Source organism: Mobula birostris, chromosome 6, assembly GCF_030028105.1.
Source record: "Mobula birostris isolate sMobBir1 chromosome 6, sMobBir1.hap1, whole genome shotgun sequence".
NCBI classification, from domain to species: domain Eukaryota; kingdom Metazoa; phylum Chordata; class Chondrichthyes; order Myliobatiformes; family Myliobatidae; genus Mobula; species Mobula birostris.
In genome coordinates, this window is record NC_092375.1 from 113,505,436 (window position 1) to 113,530,442 (window position 25,007).

Below are 25,007 nucleotides of genomic sequence, written 5' to 3' on the forward strand. Positions count from 1 at the left end.
ACACTATCTGCCCCTCCTCCAGTCTTTGTATCATCTGCAAACTTGGCAACAAAGCCATTTAATCCATCATCTAAATCATTTATATACAGCATAAAAAGAAGTGGTCCCAACACCGACCCCATTTCCATCCTGGTGAAGTGTCTCAGCGCAGAACATCATCTGGTTATTGCCTTCCACAGATGCTGCCTGGCTTGCTGAGATTTCCTTCACACACACAAAGTGCTGTTGCTCTGACCTATTCCTGCCCGTTTGCAGTGACCATCTTATCTGTTCCCCTCACAGAACGGGAAGTCCGCATTGTGAAGCACCTGGAGGACCTGGAGGTACGGGAGAATGACAATGCAGTGTTTGTCTGTGAAGTTTCCCACGAGGGAGTGAAGGGCGAGTGGTTGAAAGATGGAGAGAGAATCAAGTCCAACAACACTGTCAAAATAAGACAAGAGGGTATGGCCTGAGAAATTGCTGTGAAAAACATCATTCATACAGTGCACTGAGGAATGCATTAGAACAGAGGGATCTGGGAATACAGGCCCATAATTCCTTGAAAGTGGCATCTTAAAGAGATACAAGAGAGCTTTTGGCATGTTGTCAGCCATAAATCAGAGTTGAGTACAAGAGTTAGGATGTTATGTTGAAGTTGTGTAAGATATTGTTGAGGCTTAATTTGGAGTATTGTGTGCCGTTCTGATCATCTAACTACAGGAAAGATAAATAAGATTCAAAGAGCCAGAGAAAATTTACAAGGATGTGCCTGGACTTGAGGACCTGAGTAATATGTTAGGATGAGGTGAGATTTGATAGAGGTATACAAAATTCTGAGGGCTATAGGTAGGGTAAATGTAAGCAGGCTTTTTCAATTGAGGTTGGGTGAGCCTATAACTAAAGGTTGTAGTGAAGGGTGAAATATTTAGAGCATAAGAGCACAAGACATGGGAGAAGAATTACGCCATTTGGCCTGTCATGTCTGCCCTGCCACTTCATCATGGCTGATCCATTTCCCTCTCTTCCCCATTCATCTGTCTTCTCGCCATAACCTTTCATGCCTTAACTTGTCGAGAATCTGTCAACTGCTGCCTTAAATACGCTCAATGATTTGTCCTCCACAGCCACCTGTGGCAATGAATTCCACAAATTCACAACCCTCTGGCTAAAGAAATTCCTCCTTATCTCCATTCTAAATGGACATCCCTCTGTTCCTAGACTCCCCCACTATAGGAAACATCCTCTCCACATCCACTTTATCGAAGCATTTCAACATTTGATAGGTTTCAAAGCGATTCCCCCCTCTTCATTTACTAAATTCCAGCAAATACAGGCACAGAGCCATCAAACGCTTCCCATCTGATAAGCCTTTCAATCCCGGAACCTCCTTTGAATCCTCTCCAATGTCAATACAACTTCTTTTAGAAAAGGGGCCCAAAACTGCTCACAATACTTCAAGTGAGACCTCACCAGTTGCTTGTAAAGCCTCAGCATTACATCCTTGGTTTTATATTCTTGACCTCTTGAAATGAATGCTAACATCGCATTTTCATTCCTCACCACCAACTCAACATGCAAATTAACCTTTAGGGAATCCTACACATGGAATCCCGAATCCCTTTGCACCTCGGATTTTTGAATTTTCTCCCCATTTAGAAAATAGTCCACACTTTTATTTATTCTTTCAAAGTGCATAACCATGCACTTTCTGTCACTGTATTCTACCTGCCACTTCTTTGCACTTTCTCCTAATCTATCTAAGTCCTTCTGCAGTCTTCCTGTTTCCCCTTCACCTGTCTTTGTATCGTTTGCAAACTTGGCCAGAAAGCCATCAATTCCAGCAACCAAATCATTGACATACAACATAAAAAGAATAGGTCTGAGTGCCAACCCCCACAAAACACCACTAGTCACTGGCACCCAGTCTAAACAGGCTTCCTTTATTCCCTCTCTTTGCCTGCTGCCTGTCAGCCAATCCTCTGTCTTTGCTAGTACCCTTCCTGTAACACCATGGGCTCTTACTGCCTCGTGTGGCACCTTGTCATAAGTCTTTTGAAAATCCAAGTACACAACATCCACTGAATCTCCTTTGTCTATCCTGCTTGTTATTTCCTCAAGGAATTCCAACAGATTGTCAGGCAAGATTTTCCCTTAGGGAAACCCTGCTGACTTTGGCCCATTTTATTATGTGCCTCCAAGTATCTCAAAACCATATCCTTGACTCCAACATATTTCCAACCACTGAGGTCAGGCGAATTGGCCTATAATTTTCATATTGCTTCCCTTCCTTCTTGAAGAGTAAAGTGATGTTTGCAATTTGCAATTTTCTAGTCCTCCAGATCCATGCCAGATTCTAGTGACTCTTGAAAGATTATTACTAATGCCTCCACTATCTCTTCAGCTACCTCTTTCAGAACCCTGGGGTGTAGTCCATCTGGTCCAGATGACTTGGCTACCTTCAGACCTTTTAGCTTCCCAAACACCTTCTCCTTAGTAATAACAACTATACTCGCTTCTGCCCCTTGACACACTCAAACCTCTGGTATGCTGCTAGTGTCTTCCATAATGAAGACTTATTCAGTTCATCTGCCATTTCCTTGTTCCCCAATACTACCTCTCCAATGTTATTTTCCAGTGGTCCAATATCTACTCTCACCTTTCTTTTACTCTTTATATATCTGGAAAAAGGTTTTGATATCCTCTTTGATATTATTGGCTAGCTTACCTTCACATTTCATCTTTTCATTCCTTATGTCCTTTTGAGTTGCCTTCTGTTGGTTTTTAAAAGCTTCCCAGTCTTTTAACTTCCCATTAATTTTTGCTCTATTATATGCCCTCTCTTTTGCTTTTAAGTTGGCTTTGACTTCCCTTGTCAGACACAGTTTTGTCATCCTGCCTTTTGGATACATCTTCTTCTTTGAGAGGTATATATCCTGTGCCTTCCAAATTTTTCCGAGAAACTCCAGCTATTGCTGTTCTGCTATCTTCCCTGCTAGTGTTCCCTTCCAAACAACTTTGGCCAGGTCCTCTCTCATGCCTCTGTAATTCTCTTCACTTTACTTGATACTGATATATCTGAATTTAGTTTCTCTCTCTGAAATTGCATAGTGAATTCTATCATACTATGATCACTGTCTCCTAATTGTTCTTTTACCTTAAGCTCCCTAACCAAATCTGGTTCATTACACAACACCCAGTTCTGAATTGCTGATCCCCTAGTGGGCTTAACCACAAGCTGCTCTACAAAGCAATCTCGTAGGCATTCTACAAAATCTCTCTCGGGATTCGGCCTGATTTTTCCAATATACCTGGATATTGAAATCCCCATGACTACTGTCACATTGCCCTTTTGATATGCATTTTCTATCTCCTGTTGTAATTAGTAGCTCACATTTAAGGGTCCTGAGAGGCAACCTCTTCACACAGAGGGTGGTGCGAGTGTAGAACAAGCTACCAGAAGAAGTGGTGGATGTGGGTTTGATCGCAACATTTAAGAGAAATTTGGATAAGTACATGGATGGGGGAGGGGTATAGATCAATAGGACTAGGCAGTGTAATAAGTCGGCATGGACTAGATGCGCCAAAGAGCCTGTTTCAGTGCTGTAGTACTCTGACTCATTGGACAGGGTACTTTCAACATGGATGTTCCTTTCAAATCTAGGAAGGTTCTAAGGAGAGATTCTATCCAGATGCTGGGAAGCAAGCTTCTCCACTTTAAGTACATTTGCCCGAACTACCTCTGTATCCTTCTACGCCTTACCTATTTAGGTGCTTGATGGTGAACTGGTTTATTGTTGTCACGTGTACCAAGGTCCAGTGAAAAGCTTGTCCTGTATACTGCTCGCACAGATCAGTTGGTTACACAGTGCACTGAGGTAGCACAAGCAAGAACACAACAGAATGCAGAATAAGTGTTACATTTTGCAGTGGAGGTAGACAATAAGATGCAAGGTCATAATCTGGTAAATTGTGAGGGCAAGAGTCCATCTTATCATACTAGGGAACTGTTCTAACGCCAGGGTCTTTGAGCCTGGTTGTACATTCTTTCAGGCTGTTGTATTTTCTGCCCGATGTGAGAGGGGAGAAGAGAGCATGTCTGGGGTGTGTGGAGACATTGATTTTGTGACTGTTTACCGAGGCTGCGAGAAGAGTAGACAGAGTCCATGGAGGGGAGGCTGCTTTCAGAGCTCTCTGTAGTTTCTTGCGGGCAGAGCAGTCACTGTGCCAAGCTATGATGCGTCCAGATAGGATGCTTTCTTTGGTGCATCGATTTTAAAGTTGGTGAGAGTCAACTTGGACCCTTTAATTTTTTAGTTGTGGTCGATGAACTTTCTCTTTCCAAACATCCAGGGACCAAACATTTCTTGCTGATCTGCAAGGTGAAGGCTGAGGATGCAGGAGAGATCCGATTCACGGCTAAGAACGTTGAGTCCACAGCTCACCTGGACATTAATGGTAAGTCCATTGTTTCTTGGCACTCAATGACAGGAACCCAAGGCACTGAGTTCAAACCCAATTCGGACACCCGAGCCCAAAATCTGGGCTGACTCTTCAGAGTACAAAATCTCCCATCACTTTTGGATAGAAAATTTCACAAAGGCTCCCTCCCTCTCTCCCTCCACCCCACCCATCCCATCTATCCCACTCATTCACATGGACATCAAACATCCATCGGACTTCCTTGCAAAGCTGATTTTGGGGTGTTTTCCGCAGTGATCCCCAATTTACAGCGAACAAGTTCAAATTGTCTGATCACAGGCTGTCGGCTTAATGGGTTATAAATTGGCTGCCACTCTTCCTACTCTACCAAAGTCTTTCAAAGAATCATACAACGGGGAAACAGATCCTTTGACCCAGTTCATCCACACCAACTAAGATGTCTCTCCGAGTCATTAATATTTGCCCATGTCCCTCTAAACCTTTCCTGTCCATTTACCTTATAAGCACAAGAGATTCTATAGATGCTGGAAATCTTGAACAACACACACACAAAATACTGGAGGAGCTCAGTAAGTTAGGCCCTTCATCGGGACTTGACTCAAAATGTCGGCAGTTTATTCCTCTCCATAGATGCTACTTGACCTGCTGAGTTAGAACATAGAACATGGAATTGCATAGTACAGACCCTTCGGCCCACGATGTTTTCCTGACCCTTTAACCTACTCTAAAATCGATCTAATCTTTCCTTCCGACACAGACCTCCATTTTTCTTTCTTCCATGTGCCTCTCTAAGAATCCCTTGAGTGTCTCAAATGTAGAGTTAGTGCAACACTTTTACAGCTTGGGGTGTTTCGGAATTTGGAGTTCAAATCTGCCGTTATCTGTAAGGAGTTAGTATGTTCTCCCCATGAACCACATGGGTTTCCTCTGGGTGCTCTGCTTTCCTCCCACAGTCAAAAGACATACGAGTTAGTGGATTAATTTGTCATTGTACATTGACCTGTGATTAGGCAAGTGTAAGCAGGTGGGTTGCTGGGCAATGTGGCTCTTTGGGCCAGAAGGGCCTGTTCCACAAGGTATCTCTCGATAAATAGTTGCTTAAGTGAACCTAATGTATCTATATCTGCCTCTACCACCACCCCGGCAGCACATTCCATACACCCATCACACTGTTTATATTTTTTTAAAAAATCTAACTCTGACATTCCTTCTATACTTCTTTCCCATCACTTTAAAATTATGCCTCCTTGTATTAGTCATTTCCATCCTGGGGAAAAAATCTCCTGGCTGTCCATTCCATCTATGCCTCATATTATCTTGTCAAGTCCTTTATCATCTATCAAGTCCTCCTTCATTCCAAAGGGAAAAACCCCAAGATTAGATATGCTCTCTAATCCAGGCAACTTCCTTGTAAATCTCCTCTGCACCCCCTCCAAAGCTTCCACGTGCTTCCTATAATGAGGTGACCAGAACTGAACACAATATTCCAAGTGTGGTCTAGCCAGAATCTTAGAGAGCTGCTTCATTACCTCATGGCTCTTGAACTCATTCCCACCACTAATGAAAGACAACACATTATATGCCACCTTAACAACCCTATCAACATGCGTGGCAACTCTGAGGGACCTACGGATGTAGACCCCAAGATCCCGCTGTTCCTCCACTATTCTGCGTCGACAGAGACTTCCTGGCTAATACCAGGGGCACAATTTTAAGGTGATTGGAGGATTTTACACGGAGAGTGGTGGGTGTGTGGAATGTGCTGCCAGGGGTAGTGGTACAAGTAGATACATTACAGGCATTTAAGAGACTCTTAAATAACCTCATGGATGAAAGAAAAATAATGGGCTAAGGAGGAGATAGATTGATCCTGGAGTAGGTTAAAAGATTGACATAACATTGTGGGCTGAAGGGCCTGTATTATTCCATGTTCTATGTTATTGCTTTTTTTACTATCTCAATGTAATTATGTTTGGGATGGAATACAAACAAAAGCTTTACGTTATACCTTGGTGCATGTGACCGTAATAAACCAGTTACCGAGTGTGGATTGGATGTCCATCAGACCAGCATCCAGACGGGGGAGGAAGGGTAAACTCGGGTGTGAGACAGGATGGGACTGGAGGACTCCAGGGGGGGAAAGGTTTAAGAAAGGTTACCTGCAGGCCTGAGGTACTTGAAGGGGAAGGGGTTCTGAAGGGGCATCTTCCAGTGTACAGTCTGGGCACAAACAGCACATCTGAAGAAGAGCCTCGGCCCAAACAAAACATGCAGCTTAAAGATATAGTGGGAGATATCCATAACCATGTGTAATTCCATTTTAGTGCCATGGAGTCATACAGCATTAAAACAGTCCCTTCAGCCTAACTTCTCCATGCCAACCAGCATTCCTTTCTAAGCTAGTCCCACTTGGCCAATTTAGCCCATACCTCGCTAAACCATAAGATATAGGAGTAGAATTAGGCCATTTGGTCCATCGAGTCTGCTCCCATCATTTCATCATAGCTGATCGATTTCCCTCTCAGCCCCAGTCTCCTGCCTTCTCCCCATATCCCTTCATGCTCTGACCAATCAAAATCTATCAACCTCATTAACCCAGAGGTTAATACCCTGGCGGCCCTATATAACCATATAACAACTACAGCACGGAAACAAACCATCTCAGCCCTTCTAGTCCATGCCGAACTCTTACTCTCACCTAGTCCCACTGACCTGTACTCAGCCCATAACCCTCCATTCCTTTCCTGTCCATATACCTATCCAATTTAACTTTAAACGACAACATCGAACCTGCCACAACCACTTCTGCTGGAAGCTCGTTCCACACAGCTGTTTATCAGCTTTCTACCTAGCTCCCTAAAATCTCTCTTCAGGACCTCCTCTCCTTGTCTACCCATGTCATTGCTACCATTAGGTACCAAGACTTCTGGCTGCTCACCCTCCCCTTTTAGAATGCCACAGACCCGATCCAAGACATCCTTGACCCTGGCATCTGGGGGGCAACATGCCATCCGGGTGTCTCTATTGTGTCCTCAGAATCTCATCTCTATTCTTCTAACTATGGAATTTCCTACCTCGACTGCAGTCCCCTTCACGTCTCTTCACTTCTGAACCACAGCACCAGACTCCGTTACTGTGGCTGTCCCCTGCAGGCCGTCCCCTTAAACGGTATCTAAGGTGGCATACTTATTACTGAGTATGATGTCCATAGGTGTCCTTGTCCTCTGTACTGACTGACCCTTTCCTATCTGGGTACTCGTCCAAACAGAGTTGAGGGGAGAGGTGGTCGTGTGGAAGTTGCAGCAAGGTAAGGGTTAACATAATGTCCAGGCAAGCAAAGGTTTACAGATAGTGTGCAGTCAACCCTGGCAAGTAAGGCTTTGAAGTTTCCCTTCATTCAGCAGGGGATCAGAGCCATTTGGCATGCCAAGGCAAGATAAGGATACAAACAGGATGACATTTAATAGTGGTCAGTTGCTTTACTCATTCTGAAGTATTATTGGCCTTTAAGGTTGAGGTTCTATTCACTACTAATACTTGTATTACTGTAGTGTGATTGGTGATTGATAAGTAATTAGAACTTGCACAAGGTCAATATCATATTTGCTTAAAAATGGCATTTCTGTGTTCAAGACAGCATGGTGACAGGGGCCATGCTGTTCTCCTTGTGCACAAGCAAATCGGTGAGTTTTCTGAATCCTGTTCATTGGCGACAACAGTTACCTGCATTTGGGAGGGCACCAGCCCATGAAGTAGACCGTAAGACATAGGAGTAGAATTGGGTCATTTGACCCATCAAGTCTGCTCCACCATTCCATTGCGGCTGATTTATTATCAACTCCGTTCTCCCCATATCCTTTGATGCCCTGACTAATCAGGAACCCTTCAATCTTTGCTTTAAATATACCCAACTTGGCCTCCACAGCCATTGGTGACAATGAATTCCACAGGTTCACTGGCCTTTGGCTAAAGAAATTCCACCTCATCTCTTCTAAAGGCACATCCCTCTATTTTGAAGCTGTGCTTCTGGCCCTAGACTCCCCACATTTGGAAATATCCTCTCCATGTCCTCTCAGTTTAGGTCTTTCAATATTTGGTAGGTTTCTATGAGATCTCTCCTCATTCTTCTAAACTCCAGGCAGTAGAGGCCTAGAACCATCAAATGCTCCTCATACTTAACTCTTAAGTTCCTAGGATCATTCTTGGAACATTTTCTGGACCCTCTTCAATGCCAGCACATCCTTTCATAGGCTTAGTGTCTCTGCCTCCTCCCCAGAGCTGCCAATTAAGATTGTGAAACCGCTGCGGGACAAGACTGCGCTGGAGAAGCACAAGGTCATTCTGGAGTGCAAAGTGTCCAAGCCCCGGGCCAGAGTGCGCTGGTACCGTGGTGACGAGGAACTCCAGCCGACAGACAAGTACGAGATCTGCAGTGAGGACTGCTACCGTAAGCTGGTCATCCACAATGTCAGCTTTGAGGATGAGGATACCTACACCTGTGACGCCTTCGATGACATCTCGTCTGCCAAGGTCCTGGTGGAAGGTACGTCGGTAAGGTCCTTTTGCCCCTTCTTGTGCTTGGAGCAGGTTCAATGGGCAAAGTGGCCTAATTCTGCTCCTGTCTTATGGAACAGCATCTTTTATAAGGGTCATAAGGGATGGGAGCAGAATTAGAGCTGGTTAGGGAGTTGATGGAAACAAAATTAACTGGAGAATTGGCATAGAATTAGAGTCATAGAGCCAATCTGCTGAAAATGGGCCCTTCGGCCCAACTGCTTCATGCTGACCAAGATTGTCATCTAAACTAGTTGTTTTTGGCCCATATCCCTATAAACTAGAGGGCTCCCAAACTTTTTTATGCCTCGTACCAACACTATTTAGCAAGGGGTCTATGGACCCCTTCTAAATCTTTCTTATCCATATATGTCAACCATTTCCTCTGGCAGATCATTCCACATATTGACCACCCTCTGATGAAAAAGTTGTTCCTCAGGTTTCTATTAAATCTCTGCCTGCTCACCTTAAATCAATGCCCTCGAGTGCTTGATTCTCCAAACCACAAATACCTTCACTTCCTAGAAGTAACACTCTATCGATCTGTGAATTTTCTGTCCATATAGCAGTCCCAGTGTCCTTTAAATGTTTTTATTGTACCTGCCTCAACCATTTCCTCTGGCAGTTCAAATCCATGTACCTACTCCCCTCTGCATGAAAGAGCTGGCCTTCTAAGTTGGTCCCAACTTCCCAACCAGAAGTCCACAATCAATTCCTTGGTCTTCCTGATGCAAGGTAGTTGTCACCTCCTCGTCACCATCTGAGATTTTGCCAATAATAGTGGTGTCACCGGCAAATTTATAGATGGCATTTGAGTTGTACTTCGCCACACAGTCATGAATTCAGAGAGAGTAGAGCAGTAGGCTAGGCTGCATCCCTGAGGCACACCAGTGTTGATTTTCAGCGAGGTATTGGTACTTACGTATGTGACAATCAACTCAACTATGATTTTATACTATATAATTGGGGGTGATGTGGTCAGCCACTTGGAATGACCCTGATAGATTGAGCAAGCGAAGGAGGATGAGAGGTGACTGATAAAGGTGTACAAGACAATAAGAGGCATAGATCGAATGGAGAGCCAGTGACTTTTCCCCAGGGTGGAAGTGGCTAATACAAGGTGGCGTAATTTTAAGGTGATTGGAGGGAAGTACGGGGGGGATGTCAGAGTTAAGGTTTTTTTACGCAGAGAGTGGTGAATGAGTTCTATGTTAACTCTTGCGCCAGAACAAGCCATCTTGATGGTGAAGGACCTGGAGGATGTGGAGGTGAGGGCTCCGGGGAGAGCGGAGATGGAGTGCGAGGTGTCGGTGCCTGTGATCAGACCACCGCAGTGGACCCTCAGCGGCCAGCTCCTTCAGAATGGGAAGGAGGTGCGGCTGGAGAATCGCGGCACCGTCCAGAGGCTCATCCTCAGCCAGACTTCCCCCGAGATGAGCGGGCTGGTCAAGTTCACCGCGGGAAAGGCGCGGTCCAGTGCCCGGCTCACCGTCAAAGGTAAACGTCAGCTGGAGCTGAACACACCGTGCACACTGCCTCTTTAGTATGTCACATTGTTTTCTTCAAACATACAACACGGAACAGTTCAGCACAGTACAGGCCATTCAGCACACGATGTCCTGCCAATCCTTTAATCTACTCTAAGATCAATCTAACCTTTCACTCCATTTTTCTACCAAACATGGATAAATGTCCCTAATGTATCTGACTCTACCACCACCCCGGCAATGCTTCCAAGTAACTGCCACTCTTCGTTAAATAAACCTACCTCTGACATCGTTTCTCCCGCCTCCCAACACTTTCCACCAATCACCTTAAAATTATGTCCCCTTATATTAGCCATTTCCACCCTGGGAAAAAGTCCTTGACTGTCCACTCAATCTACGCCTATCATTTTGTGCACCTCTCTGAAGTCACCACTCATCCTCCTTTGCTCCAAAGAGAAAAATCCCAGCTCACTCAACATAATTCTGACCAGTAATTCATAATACAACATAGCAACAGGCCCTTCAGCCCACTGTGTCTGTGCTAACCATGAAGCCATTTACACTAATCCCAACTGCATGCACACCTTTGTTCCCCGCCTGTTCAGTGTCAGAATCAAGTTTAAAATCACAGAATTATGTTGTGAAACTTGTTGTTTTGTGACATTAGTACAGTATGTGAAAAAATTACTAACTTGCACTAAGGAATAGTTTTAAAGTATATATGTGTGTGTGTGTGTGTGTGTATATATATCCAAAAGAGTGTAAAATAGTGGAGAAGTGTTCAGAAATCTGTTGGCAGTGGAAAACAAAGTGAGAGAGAGAGAGAGAGAAAGAGAGAGAGAAAAGTTAGGGCACAGAGATAGACAAGAGTTTAGAGAGACAGACAGATATGAAAGAGACAGAGGGGGAGGGGGGAGAGGGATCAAGACAGATGGAGAGAGAGATCAACACACACAAAATACTGGAGGAACTCAACATGTCAGGCAGCATCTATGGAACGGAAAACGTTTCAGGCCAAGATCCTTCATCAGGACTGGAAAGCAAGGAGGAAGAAACCAGAATGAAAAAGTGGGAGGAGGGGAACGAGGACAAGCTAGAGGTGTGGGTGGGGGAGGGTGGATGAAGTAAGTCACTGGGAGTGATGGGTGGAAAAGACAAAGGGCTGGAGGAGAAGAAATCTGATAGAAGGGGAGAGTGAACCATGGGAGAAAAGGAGAGAAGAAGGGGTACTGGGTAGGATGGGGGATATGATAGGCATGTGATGAGAAGGGATAAGAGAGCAGAGTTGGCAATTGAAGGAGAGGGGGAAAAATTACCAGAAGAATTCTAGGTTCGTGCCATCAGATTGGAGACTATGTAGACAGAATATAAGATGTTGTTTCTCCACTCTGAGAGTGGTCTCATTGTGGCAGGAGAAGGCCACGGACTGATATGTTGGAACAGGAAAAGGGATAGAAATTAAAATAGCCACCAGGAAATTCTGAATTCTGGAGTGGAGGAGAGAGAGAGAGAGAGGAAAAAAAGAATCAGTAAAGTCATCCCAGCAGGTGAGCTAGACACCAGTCAAATTTTGGTGATTTGTTTATAATTACAGCTCAGCTCAGTAGGAATAACTTTGCTTGGCAGTTGTAAAAATCCCTTACATTTAAAGCAATTTGCAGCGGCAAATCGTGCTGTGCCCAGTGCCACCAGCAGGTGTCAGAGGTAAGCAAAGACTCCAGCTGGCTCCTGGCTCTCTCAGTGTGCGGAGTCTGGCAGTCCCTGCTGGTGCTGTCTGGGCACTGTAGATCCAGCTCCAGCGGGCGTCTACAATGCTCCTCAGTCTCCTATTGCGAAGCATCAAAGCTCCCTCTTCCAACCCAGGAGACTTTTCCTGAAATATGACTTCTCTATTAATATTGAAATCCATTGTTTTTTTTTGTAAAAATGGATTCCCTACATGGAGTCTAAAGCCTCTCCGAGGTTGTTCCTGTTCTGTCTAACTTTCGTCACCACGTTTCCCTTCAAAACCCTTTTACTCTTTATTTCAGTCACTCTTTGAAGGAGAACTGTGTGGGAGGCAAGTGTTAGATTGGATCTTGGAGTAAGTTGAAAGGTTGTCACAACATTGTGGCCTGAAGGGGCTGTACTGTACTGTGCTGAACTGTTCTCTGTTCCGTGTTCTGTTTCAGTCACTGTGCCCCGGTGAGTAAGAGCCCTAAGCTCTAGCCTCTGAACACTGGCTGAAATTGAGGGATTGCTCCATTCGGTTTGAGTGTGGGGCTTAATTCAAAGTAAATTTATTATCAAAGTGCATATATGTCTATATGCAACCTTGAGATTGTTTTTTGTGGGCATACTCAGTAAATTTACAAACCATACTAGAATCAAAGACCGCACCCAACAAACAGCCAATGTGCGAAAGACAACAAGCTGTGCAAACACAAAAGAAAAAAGGTAATAATAAATAAGCAATAAATATTGAAAACATGAAACAAAGAGTCCTTGAAAGTGAATCCATAGGTTTTTGGAACAGTTCAGTGACAGGGCAAGTGAAACTGAGTAAAGTTATCCCCACTAGTTCAAGAGCTTGATGGTTGAGGGGTCGTAACAGTTCCTGAACGTGGTGGTGAGAGACCTGAGGCTCCCACACCACCTTCTTGATGGCAACAGCAAGAAGAGAACATGATATGGGTGGTGGTGGGGTTAGACTGGGTTCCCAGGTGATGGATGCTGGTTTCCTGTAACAGCATTCCACATAGATGTGCTCAATGGTGGTGTGGGCTTTACCCGTGTTGGATTGTACTGCAATGTACATTTTCGTAGGTCTTTCTGTTCTTCAGCTTCATTATTTCCATACCAGGCTGTGATGCATCCAGTCAATATACTCTCCACTATACGTCTACAGAAGTTTGTCAAAGTTTTAGATGTCATGCAGAATCTTTGCAAACTCTTAAGGAAGTAGATAGAGGTGCTGCCGTGCTTTCTTTGTAATTGCTGGGTCCTCTGAAGCGATAACACAGCAGAATTTGAAGTTGCTGACCCTCTCTACCTCTGATCCCCTGATGAGCACTGGCTCATGGTTTCTCCCTCCTGACGTCACCTGTTGGACTTCAGGTAATTTAAAGGTGATTGGAGGAAAGTATAGTGGGGAGGGGGGAAATGTCAGAGGTAGAATACTTAGTGCAGTAAGTACATGGAACATTTCAAAGGCTGGTGGTAGAGGCAAATACATTTAAGGGACAATTACGGAGGGTGATTGGTAAGTTCGTGGCCTAAGGTACAAGGAGTCAATTTTAGAAAACCTAGCACATTTATTGTTCAACATAGTCCCCTCCTACATTTACACACTTAGTCCAGCGGTCGTGGAGCATACAGATCTCTTCTTTGTAGAAGTCAGTGTCTTGGACCTCCATGGCAGGGGTGATTGATAAGTTCATGACCTAAGGTAGAAGGACATGAGTTATTACTTCAAACTTTCTGCATTTTCACTGAGTTGAACTGCGCGTGCATGTAACAAGAGCTGTATAACTCATCTCCTTCTACCTTAGGCCAGGAACATCAATCACCTCTGCTGTGGACCACTTCTGGAGGTCCAAGACACCAACTTCTACAAAGAAGGGATCCATATGCTCCATGACCGCTGGACTAAGTGTGTAAATGTAGGAGGGGACTATGTTGAACAATAAATGTGCTAGGTTTTCTAAAATTGACTCCTTCTACATTAGGCCACGAACTTATCAATCACCTCTCATAAGAGACTCCTGGATAGGCACATGGATGAAAGACAATTGGAGGGCTCTGTAGGAGGGAGGGGTTAGATTGATCTTAAAGTAGGTGAAAAAGTTGGCACAACATTGTGGGCTGAAGTGCCTCTATTGTTCACCTCCCATCTTCTGGCATCATTCCTACTCTTCCCCCTCCCACTCCCTCATCTGTCCTATCGCCTGCAAGCTTTTGTTTTCACTCTCCTACCCCTCATCTGCCCATCAACCCTCTTACTTGGACCCATCTATCACCAGCCAGCTCTTGCTCCACCTCTACCTCTTTCTTACACCACTGTATACTGGCCATTTCCCTCCATGTTTCAGTCCCAATGAAAGGTCTTGATATGAAATGGCATCTGTCCATATCCCCTGTATATGGTGCCTGGCCCACTGAGTTCCTCTTGGTTTGTGTGCGTTACTCCAGATTCCAGCATCTGCAGTTTCCTGTGTCTCCTTGTCCGCCCTCACTGAGTTCTCTTTCTGTCTGTTTTCAGCTGAATAGAGGGTGTTGTTGGCCACCTGGGGAACCCCCACACATGCACTGGCTGCAGCTCATCATTGGACCTTGTGGATGGACTCCTCTCCCTCTGTCATGCCAGGTTAGGCTTTGCTGTTGACTTGACATCTGGACGACATCTTGGGTCACCTGTTTCCACAGAGTAGCCATGGCCTGCTGGATAAAGGGCCTGGCGACCCTCCAGCATGGAATCTCTGGGAATTCACCTCTGAGGATACTGTGGTGAATTCAACGCAGGAAGAAGATTAAGAGAACTGGAAAGCATTGAGTGTTGTTTTCATTTCCTTTGAAGGTGTTTATTAAATTGCAAAGTACTGAAAGTGAGGAGGTAAACATTCTTTGATTGGATGTGAAGAGTTGGTTTGCTTTCTGATTGGCCAGAGTGGCAAGGATCGGCATGTCCAGGGATCAGTGGCAGGGGTGTTGGAAAGTTGGGTACCTGGGTGATGAAACTTCCAAGAAACTATTCAAAAGTGTTGGTACTTGGTGCCACAGTGTTCAAATGAGGGTACTGTGCTCCCAGTGCAGCCTTGTCTAGTTTGCTGAGACCCATTGGAGATTGGGGGCACTACTTCGTTGAGCACCTTTGCTCCATCTGCCACAATAAGCAGTTTCCCATTGGCCACCCATTTCAATTCTACACCCCTCTCTCATTCCATCATATTGGTCCATGCCTCCTCTACTACCATGCCAAACTTGGGTTAGAGGAGCAACACCTCATATTCTGTTTGAGTAGCCGCCAACCTGACAGCATAAATATGGTTCTTTTCTAACTTCCAGTAATTTTTCCTGCCTCCCCTTCTCTTGCTTTCCATTCCCCATTCTGGTTCCCCTCTGACTTCTCTTCTTTTCACCTGTTCATCACCTCTCTGATGCCCATCCTCATTCTCTTTTTCCCATGGCAACTGTCCTCTCCTATCAGATCCTTTTTTCTTCAGTCTTTTATGTTTTCCACCAATCACACTCCAGATTCCCACTTCATTTTTTATTATCCCCCTCAATGCCATTCTCCTGTCTTCTCCCCGTACCCTTTAACACCCTTATGAGTCAAGTGTCTATCAATCTCCGCTTTAAATATATCCAATGACTTGGCCTCGACAGCCATCTATGGCAATGAATTCCACAGATTCACTACCCTCTGGCTAAAGAAATTACTTCTAATCGCTGTTCTGAAGAGAAACCCTTTTACAAGGGGTGATTGATAGGTTCATGGCCTAAGGTAGAAGGAGTCAATTTTAGGAAACCTAGCACATTTATTTTTCAACATAGTCCCATCCTACGATTACACACTTAGTCCAGCAGTTATGGAGAATACGGATCCCTTCTTTGTAGAAGTGGTCCACCGCAGGGGTGATTGATAAGTTCATGGCCTAAGGTAGAAGGAGATGACTTATACAGCTCTCGTTACATGCACATGCAGTTCAACTAGAGTGAAAATGCAGAAAGTTTGAAGTTTCTCCTTCTACTTTAGGCCTCGAACCTATCAATCACCCCTGCTGTGGACCATTTCTGGAGGTCCAAGATGCCGACTTCTACAAAGAAGGGATCCGTATGCTCCATGACCGCTGGACTAAGTGTGTAAATGTAGGAAAAATAAATGTGCTAGGTTTTCTAAAATTGACTCCTCCTACCTTAGGCCACGAACCTATCAATCACCCCTTGTATTCTGAGGTTCGTCTCCTACTATTGGAAACATTCTTTCCACATCCACTCTATCTAGTCCTTTCAATATTCAGTAGGTTTCAATCAAATCCCCCCTCATTCTTTTAAACTCCAGCAAGTACAGGCCCATAGCCATCAAACAGTCCTCATACAAAGTCTCAGGAGTAAATCGATTATCAAAACACGTATGTCATCCTGAGATTCATCTTGTGGGAATTTGCAGTTAGAAAGTGAATCTCATTAACGCTTTCATTCTCAGATACGAGAGCGTTCATCACTTTGGTACTTGTAGTGAGACTTCCTCTCCCACCTCTTTGGACTAAGGACACCATTCTCTTCCCTCCCACCCAATGGCACTCATTGAACATGGAACAGTAAAGCACAGGAAAAGGCTCTTCATTTCTCGTTATGCTGAACCAATTAAATTAGGAATCAAACGGCCAACTAAATGAATCCCTTCTTCCTTCACAATGTCCATATCCTTCCATTTTCCTCACATTCATGAATCTATTTAAATGTCACTTAAAAGTCTCTAACATATAAACCTCTACCATCACCCCAGGCGGCGCATTCCACCACTCTCTGTGTAAAAAGTAAACTTGCACCTCTCACCTTAAGGGCATGCCCTCTGATATTAGACATTTCAACCCAGGGAAAAAAGATACTGTCTTTCTACTCTATCTATGCTTTTGATAATCTTATCAACCTCTATCAGATCTCCCCTCAGCCTCCACTGCTCCAGAGAAAACAACCCAAGTTTGTCCAACCCCTAATCCAGGCAGCATCCTGGTAGATCTCTTCTGCATCATCTCACCCTTCCTATAATGGGGTGACCTGAACTGCATGCAATACTGCAGATGTAGCTTAGATAAAGTTTTATAAACCTGCAATATAACTTTCTGAATTTTAAACTCAAGGCCTTGACTAAGAAAAGGTAGCATGCCATATGCCTTATCCACCCTATGTAGTCACTTTCAGGGAGCTATTAACTTGGACCCCAAGGTCCAACAAGCAGGAAACAGTCTGTTTATTGTTTGTTGGACCTTTCAATCGTGTCAGAACTATCCGGGGCCAATGTATGCTTGAACCGAGGGATCTAGCTCACATAATCCACGTCAGCATATAAAGTCTAGGTCTCCCAAACCCACACACCACTACTTTTTGAAAGCAGTTTGTGGTATTTATTGCTATGGTTGGCTGTGAAGGCCAAGTCATTGGCTATACTTAAGGTGCAGGTCGATAGGTTTTTAGACAGGATGTTAAAAGGTTATGGGGAGAAGGCAGGAGAATGGGATTGAGAGGCATAATAAATCAGCCATGATTGAATGGCAGAGTAGACTCGATGGGCCCAATGGTCCGATTCTGGTCCTATGTCCTATGGTCTTCTGTGAAGTATTTATTATAAGTTCTACTCCCCTTCTCCTGTTGAATTCCCAGGACGCCCATTTAATTCTGAGGATGTTTGGAATCTGGAACACACTGCCTGCCAGGGTGGTGGACACTGAGACCCTCTCAACCTTTAGGTATCTGGATGAGCACTGGAAAGACAGTAAGAGGTAGGAGCAGAATTAGGCCATTCCACCCATTGATCTGCTCCATCATACCTGCCAATTTCTAACTGCACAAGATCATCTACCTTACTTTGTATACTATGTGTATTCAAATATAACATCTTTAGTTCTACATTCATCACACCCTTTTCAATTTTGCTCTGTGTTACACTTCAACACAAGCCATTGACTGAAATTTTAACCTATCATCTGCCTGTCCTTCCTTGCAGTCTCATTATACACTGCATCTGCCTGTATACCAGCAGCTCCATCCCTCCCTACTAATGCATCGCAGGAAGGGTGAAGAAGGAATTATTGATGTTGAGTCCAAACCACTGCAACAGGACTTGAAACATTGACAACTCAACAGCAGCACTGTGATGTAGTGGGTAGCACAATGCTCTACAGTGCCAGAGACCCAGGTTAAATTCCTGCTGCTCTCTGTAAGGAGTTTGGCTATGTGGCTTTCCTCCAGATACTCTGGTTTCCTCCCACATTCCAGACTTGTGGGTTAGGGTTAGTAAGTTGTAAGCACGCAACGTTAGTATCAGAAGCCTGGTGACACTTGTGGGCTGCCCCAGCTCATCCTCGGACTGTGTTGGTTGTTGATGCAAATAATGCTTTCACTGTACTGTGTCAAAGTACACATGACAAATAATGCTAATCTCAATTCATCCAACCCACTCTTTCCCCCCCCCCCACCCCCAACAGATGCTGGGGAGGAATTGGGAGAAATGGGGAGTTATTCGGCCTTTTGAATCTGTTCCAGCATTCAGTAAATATGAGTAGATTGTCAATCGATCCAGCTTCCAGCACCTGAAGTCTCTTCAGTCTCCTGTGTAACCTTAAAACTAGAGTTTAGTGGACTCTTGATAATCAAGATTTGGGGGGGGAGGGTGGAAGAGTGACCAGGGCTGGCAAGAATGCAAAACTCAGATTGTAACCAGACCAGCTGGGAGTTCACTGAATGCTGGAACAGACTCAAAAGGCTGAATAACTTCCCATTTCTCCCAATTTCTCAATATGTTTGCATAAAGAGGATTAGGCACCGGCACTGTGCAGACATCTTTTCTGTGCAATATGCAGATAATGTTTCTATCCACGTGCTGGCTTAGAGAGAATTTATTTCTCATCACCACCAAGGAGTGTTCTCTTTCAGTCTGGTAGATCAGATGAGGACAACTATGCACTTTGGGGATGTGGGATAATCATATTCCAGGGATTCCTGTGGTCTCAGCTGTCCAAGGCCTGTGGGCCGTGTAACCAGTCTGTAAGAGAGGCTGATTGAGGCACTAAAACTACAATTAGGTGGCCTAGGTGGGGGAAGGCATTGGAGAGGGGCATATGACAGAGGAGTAACAAACAGACTAGCCAATGCACCGTCTCCAAGTCTTGCCTGGCAGTTGATGGAGGGATGATGGTGAGGATCAGCCCACACACTATTTTAATGCCACACCCCGTGATACAGAACACAGAACATTACAGCACAGTACAGGCCCCTTGTCACACAATATCATGCTGACCTTTCAACGTACTCCAAGATCAACTTAACTCTTCCTTCCCACATAGCCCTCCATTTTTCTAACATCCATCTGCCTACATACAGTAAGAATCTCTTAAGTGTCCCTAATGTATCTGCCACCACCACCAACCCTGGCAGGGCGTACCACACACTCTCCACTCTGGAGAAAATTATAGGGAGGGGAATGTCAAGAGGTAAGTTTATTTTACGCAATCACCTTAAAAATTATACATCTCGTTTTAGCCATCCCGCTCTTGGAAAAGGCACTATCTACTCGATCTATGCCTCTTTTCACCTTGTACACCTCTATCACATTCACTCTATCATGTTGTACACCTCCATCAAATCCATTCAATCTATGCCTATCACCTTGTACCCCTCTGTCTATGCCTCATATCAGTATGATGCAGTTTCCTCTGTATAAGCTCTAGAGCAGATCCAGTGATAAACACACCCACTTGCACTAAGAACCCACTTTATCCTGACAATAGTCAGTATCTTGAGGAGAGGCACAGGAAATGCAGCTGAGGATGAAAACTAGATGGACACTCAAAGGATGAGCCAGAAGAATTCGAGGTGCCACGCTGAAGAACAAAATCCAATGAGAACCAGTTGGACTGAACACCCAGTGTTGTGCTACAGAGTTAAGGTTACGTCAAGGAAAACCTCCAGGAAGGGATCTGTTATGGGACTCCTGCTCCTGATAATTTTTATAAACAACTTGGATGAGCAAGTTGAAGGCTGGGTTAGTAAGTTTGCAAAGGTCATAAAGTTTGGTGTTGTGGATAGTGGAGAAACTTATCATAGGTCATCCACGAGATGCCCAGCTGGGCTGAGAAGTGGCAGGTGGCATTCAACACAGAAAAATGTGATTCACTTTGGAAGGTCAAATTTGAAGGCAGATACAGGGTTACAGAAGGAATCTTGGCAGTGTGAAGGAACTTAGGGTTCACATCCATAGGTTGCTAAAAGTTGCAGCACAAGTTGATAGGGTGGTTAAAAATGAGGTATGATATGTTGGCCTTCAATAGTCGGGGAAATGAGTTCAAGAGCCGAGGTGTAATGATGTAGCTCTATAAAACTCTGGTTAGACCACACTTGAAGTATTGTGTTCAGTTCCGGTTCCATCATTATAGAAAGCTTTAGAGAGGGTGCAGAGATGTACCAGGATGCTGGCTAGATTAGACAACATATCTTATAGGTTTAGTGAGCTATGGCTTTTCTCTGGATCAAAGGAGGATGAGAGGTGTCTTGATAGAGGTGTACAAGATGATAACTTTCTCACAGGGTGGAAACAGTGCAGAATTTATAATGTGAAGGAAAGTCTAAGGGCTGGGGGGGAGAAGTGCCCTTGTGACATCACAGCCTGGTGGGGCGAGGTAAAGAGGCAGTTCAGAAAGCTCTGGTTCAGGAGGGCTCACTGTGAGTAAGTGCTCGGCTAAAAGGCCCAGGCCCAACGTTGCTTATGACAATGGATTGAGGTTGTGTCTCAGTACATACCTCCAATGCAATGAAAGGATAGTTATTTTGCACAGAGAGCCGTAGATGCGTGGAACAACCTGCCAGGGTTGGTGCTAGAGGCAAACAGAACATACCAACACAGTGCAGGACCTCCAGCCCATAATGCTGTGCTGAACTTTTAACTTACTCTAAGATCCCACGTAGCCCTCCATTTTTCTTTCTTCTTCTTCTTGCGCCCTTAACTCCTAGTGGAATCGTCGGGGCACCATACTGACAAGCTTTGCACCAGTTTTTTGGTGTGCTCATCATGCGGCGTGTCTTGGGCCTCTGAAACCTGGTGGAGCCCATCCCTCTCCAGGTTTGACCACAGCCGATTTCCTCCAACTAGGTGGCTCGCCTTGGTCGTGAACACGTGGCCCTTGTAGTTCATCTGAGAACCTTCCCGTCCACCAGATTTTTCTTTCTGCCACATGCCTATCTACAAGTTTCTTAACTGCCCCTAATGTATCTTCCTCTACCACAACCCCTGGCAGGGTGTTCCACGCACCCACCACACTCTGTGTAAGGAACTTACCTCTGACATCTTTGTCCTATCACCTTAAAATTATGCCTACTCATATTAGCAGAATGTGGATTAATAATTAGAAGAGTAAATGACAGCTCAGCTGTCAAAATGAAACCAAATCCTTGCCCTAAAACTACTCAGCATTAACAGGGAATAGCTTCTGAACTAACACTCCCTGTTGCAAGAGACCCCATCTTAATCAGTCCTCTTGCCAAATTTTGTCCACTGCATGGTGAAAATTGAAAGATGGGGTGGTCTGAGGGTGGGGAATGAAGACATCTGTTAAAGTTGGGCAGCAAAATTGCTCCATCCATTTCAAAACCATTTTATGTTCCTCAGTTGCCTTTATTCAACACCAGGAGTTTAAATATTTCCCAACTTCACCATAAAGTCTTGTGAATAGCTGCATCATCAATTGCTGGATTACACTGGTGGGTTCATTATGCAGGAATCCCTCAACATTTCCAATAGGAACAGAGGATTTTAGCAAAGGCTGGAGCTGTGAACATTTGCGGTCTCTGTGGGACAGGAAATAAACTCAGCCAGCAGACAGTTATCCCATCTTCCCCCCACATAGGTAAAATCTTGTCTCCCTCACTTGCTGCTTGCCCTTTGGGAAGGTCACGACCTCCCTTTAATGCAGAAGTGCCTTGCAACTTGCTCCACAGTGCTGTGATGGGGAGGGGGTGGAGGAACAAGTCAGAAAAACGTATTTCAGGAAGATTCAGTGCAAGTGCTCGGCTAAAAGGCACATACCCAGTGTTGCAAAAGATGCTCGGTTTGTCATTTCTGGCAGTGCAGTGAGATTCAGTATCTCAGCAGATATCTCCATTGAAACTGGTTGCCTTTCTTTGGGCTTGAAGCAGAGCACATGTGTGTGTGTGTGTGTGTGTGTGTGTGTATACACACACACACACACACACACACACACACTATCAGCAGAGACCAGGCAGTGTGAGATGGCCTGATAATGTGGTTTTCACGCCCAAAGGGTGCAGTTCTGCGCTCACGAGCTCGCAACCAGACTGTCAGCGCCCACCGGATCCGGAGGGAGGGTAGGCTGGGGGTCCCCACTGCCCGGGTCACGGGCAGCCAGGGCATGGGTGATTGGCACCTTGCCCACTCCCTCGCTGAGGTCATCGGTGGCTTTGAGGGGGTGGTGCCGCTGGATGTGTTTGACCACCTGGAACTTCTGCTTGGCCTTGTAACTGCAATGGCGACAGAAGAAGGGGTGCTCATTGGTGTGGGTGAGGTAGTGGTGGCGGAGGCCAGCTTGCCAGCGGAAGCCCCGGCGGCAGACAGTGCACACATAGGGCTTTTCCTCACTGTGCTTCTTCAGGTGGGTCTTGAGAAGGAAGCGGGTCTTGAAGCCCTTCCCGCACTGCTCACAGATGAAGCTGCGTGCCTCTTTGTGACGCGTCTCCTTGTGGGTACGCAGTGCGTCTGCCCGGTTGGTGCAATAATCGCATTGGTCACATCGGTAGGGCTTGGCTCCTGTAAGCAACAACAAGGTGGTTATCAGAGTACACCCATCCAGCACCGGTAATTTCGTGCAGTGCGGTGTTTAAAGTCATAGAGAAATGCAGCACAGAAACCAGTCTTACAATCCATCGGTCTTGACTTCCCCAAATTAAGTCCAGGATACTCCCTTTTGGAAATTTTGGAATGATGGAATAAACTTGATGGGTCAAATGTCTTAATTTGTTCCTATGTCTTATGGTCTTTTGATTGGCCCTCAAGTCCTTGCAACAATTTTATGCACACTTTCTCTTCTCCCCTGCCATTCATCTCCCCTCTGGTTTCCCTGCTCCTTCTCTTTCTCCAAGGTCCACTGTCCTCTCCTTTCAGATTCCTCCTTCTATGGCCCTTTACCTTTTCCACCAATCACCTCCTAGCTTCTTACTTTATCCCCTTTCTCCCCCACCCACCCACCTTCCCCGCCATCTGGCTTCACCTATCACTTGCCAGCTTGTACTCCTTCCCCTCCCCCCCACCTTCTTATTTTGGCTTTTGCCTCCTTTTCCAGTCCTGTTGAAGGGTCTCGGCCTGAAACATCAACAGTTCATCCCCTCTGTAAATACTGCCAGACCTTGTGTTTGTGTTAACAACTTTGTAAGTCTAACTGGCACTCTTTCCAGCCCAGTGATGTCATTCCTTTAAAAGGGTGTTTTGCCCTTCATTAGTTAGGTGAGTTCAACCCAGAAAAGTGAGTGATTCACTCTGGAAGGTCGAATTTGAAGGCAGAATACAGGGCTAATGGCAGGATTCTTGTCAATGTTGGGAATAGAGAGATCTTGGAGTTCACGTCCACAGATCCTTCAAAGTTCCATGCAATTTGATAGGGTCGTCAATAAGACATATGAAGTGTTGGCCTTCATTACCTGGGGGACTGAGGTAATATTGCTGCTTTATAAAACTCTGACAGAACACACTGAACTATTGTGTTCATTTCTGGTCATCTCATTATAAGGAGGATGTGGAAGCTTTAGAGAAGGCACAGAGCAGATTTACCAGGATGCTGCCTGGATTAGAGAGCATTTCTTAGGATAGGTTGAGTGAGCTAGAGCTTTTCTCTTTGAAACGAAGGAGGATGAGCAGCGACTTGATAGACACGTAACACACAGAAAACATAGAAAATAGGTGCAGGAGTAGACCATTCGGCCCTTCGAACCTGCACCGCCATTTATTATGATCATGGCTGATCATCCAGCTCAGAACTCTGCACCAGCCTTCCCTCCATACCCTCTGATCCCCCTAGCCACAAGGGCCATATCTAACTCCCTCTTAAACATAGCCAATGAACTGGCCTCAACTGTTTCCTGTGGCAGAGAATTCCACAGATTCACCACTCTCTGTGTGAAGAAGTTTTTCCTAATCTCAGTCCTAAAAGGCTTTGCCTTTATCCTCAAACTGTGACCCCTCGTTCTGGACTTCCCCAACATCGGGAACAATCTTCCTGCATCTAGCCTGTCCAATCCCTTTACGATTTTATACGTTTCAATCAGATCCCCCCTCAATCTTCTAAATTCCAACGAGTACAAGCCTAGTTCATCCAGTCTTTCTTCATATGAAAGTCCTGCCATCCCAGGAATCAATCTGGTGAACCTTCTTTGTACTCCCTCTATGGCAAGGATGTCTTTCCTCAGATTAGGGGACCAAAACTGCACACAATACTCCAGGTGTGGTCTCACCAAGGCCTTGTACAACTGCAGTAGTACCTCCCTGCTCCTGTACTCGAATCCTCTCGCTATAAATGCCAGCATACCATTCGCCTTTTTCACCGCCTGCTGTACCTGCATGCCCACTTTCAATGACTGGTGTATAATGACACCCAGGTCTCGTTGCACCTCCCCTTTTCCTAATCGGCCACCATTCAGATAATAATCTGTTTTCCTATTTTTGCCACCAAAGTGGATAACTTCACATTTATCCACATTAAATTGCATCTGCCATGAATTTGCCCACTCACCCAACCTATCCAAGTCACCCTGCATCCTCTTAGCATCCTCCTCACAGCTAAC

The 25,007-nt window shown here is 45.1% G+C and overlaps 2 protein-coding genes across 6 annotated transcripts in view; one reads left to right on the plus strand and one right to left on the minus strand.

The window, feature by feature from the left end:
• The window catches only part of obsl1a (obscurin like cytoskeletal adaptor 1a), a 149,151-nt gene extending 133,236 nt beyond the window's left edge, over positions 1–15,915 (plus strand). For 2 of the 3 annotated variants that reach the window (XM_072261041.1, XM_072261043.1), the window contains exons 29-33: positions 283–444; positions 4,333–4,437; positions 8,699–8,965; positions 10,204–10,473; positions 14,704–15,915. In XM_072261041.1, coding sequence (XP_072117142.1) covers positions 283–444; positions 4,333–4,437; positions 8,699–8,965; positions 10,204–10,473; positions 14,704–14,711 — 812 coding nt within the window. In that variant the 3' untranslated portion in view covers positions 14,712–15,915. Of the gene's footprint in view, positions 1–282; positions 445–4,332; positions 4,438–8,698; positions 8,966–10,203; positions 10,474–14,703 lie in introns of those variants that run through there. The other variant, XM_072261044.1, reaches the window with a different exon arrangement.
• Positions 15,916–21,605: 5,690 nt separating this feature from the next.
• The window catches only part of znf142 (zinc finger protein 142), a 50,379-nt gene continuing 46,977 nt past the window's right edge, over positions 21,606–25,007 (minus strand). For 2 of the 3 annotated variants that reach the window (XM_072261045.1, XM_072261046.1), the window contains exon 9: positions 21,606–22,980. In XM_072261045.1, the coding sequence (XP_072117146.1) occupies positions 22,493–22,980 (488 nt within the window). In that variant the 3' untranslated portion in view covers positions 21,606–22,492. The remainder of the gene's footprint in view (positions 22,981–25,007) is intronic. The other variant, XM_072261047.1, reaches the window with a different exon arrangement.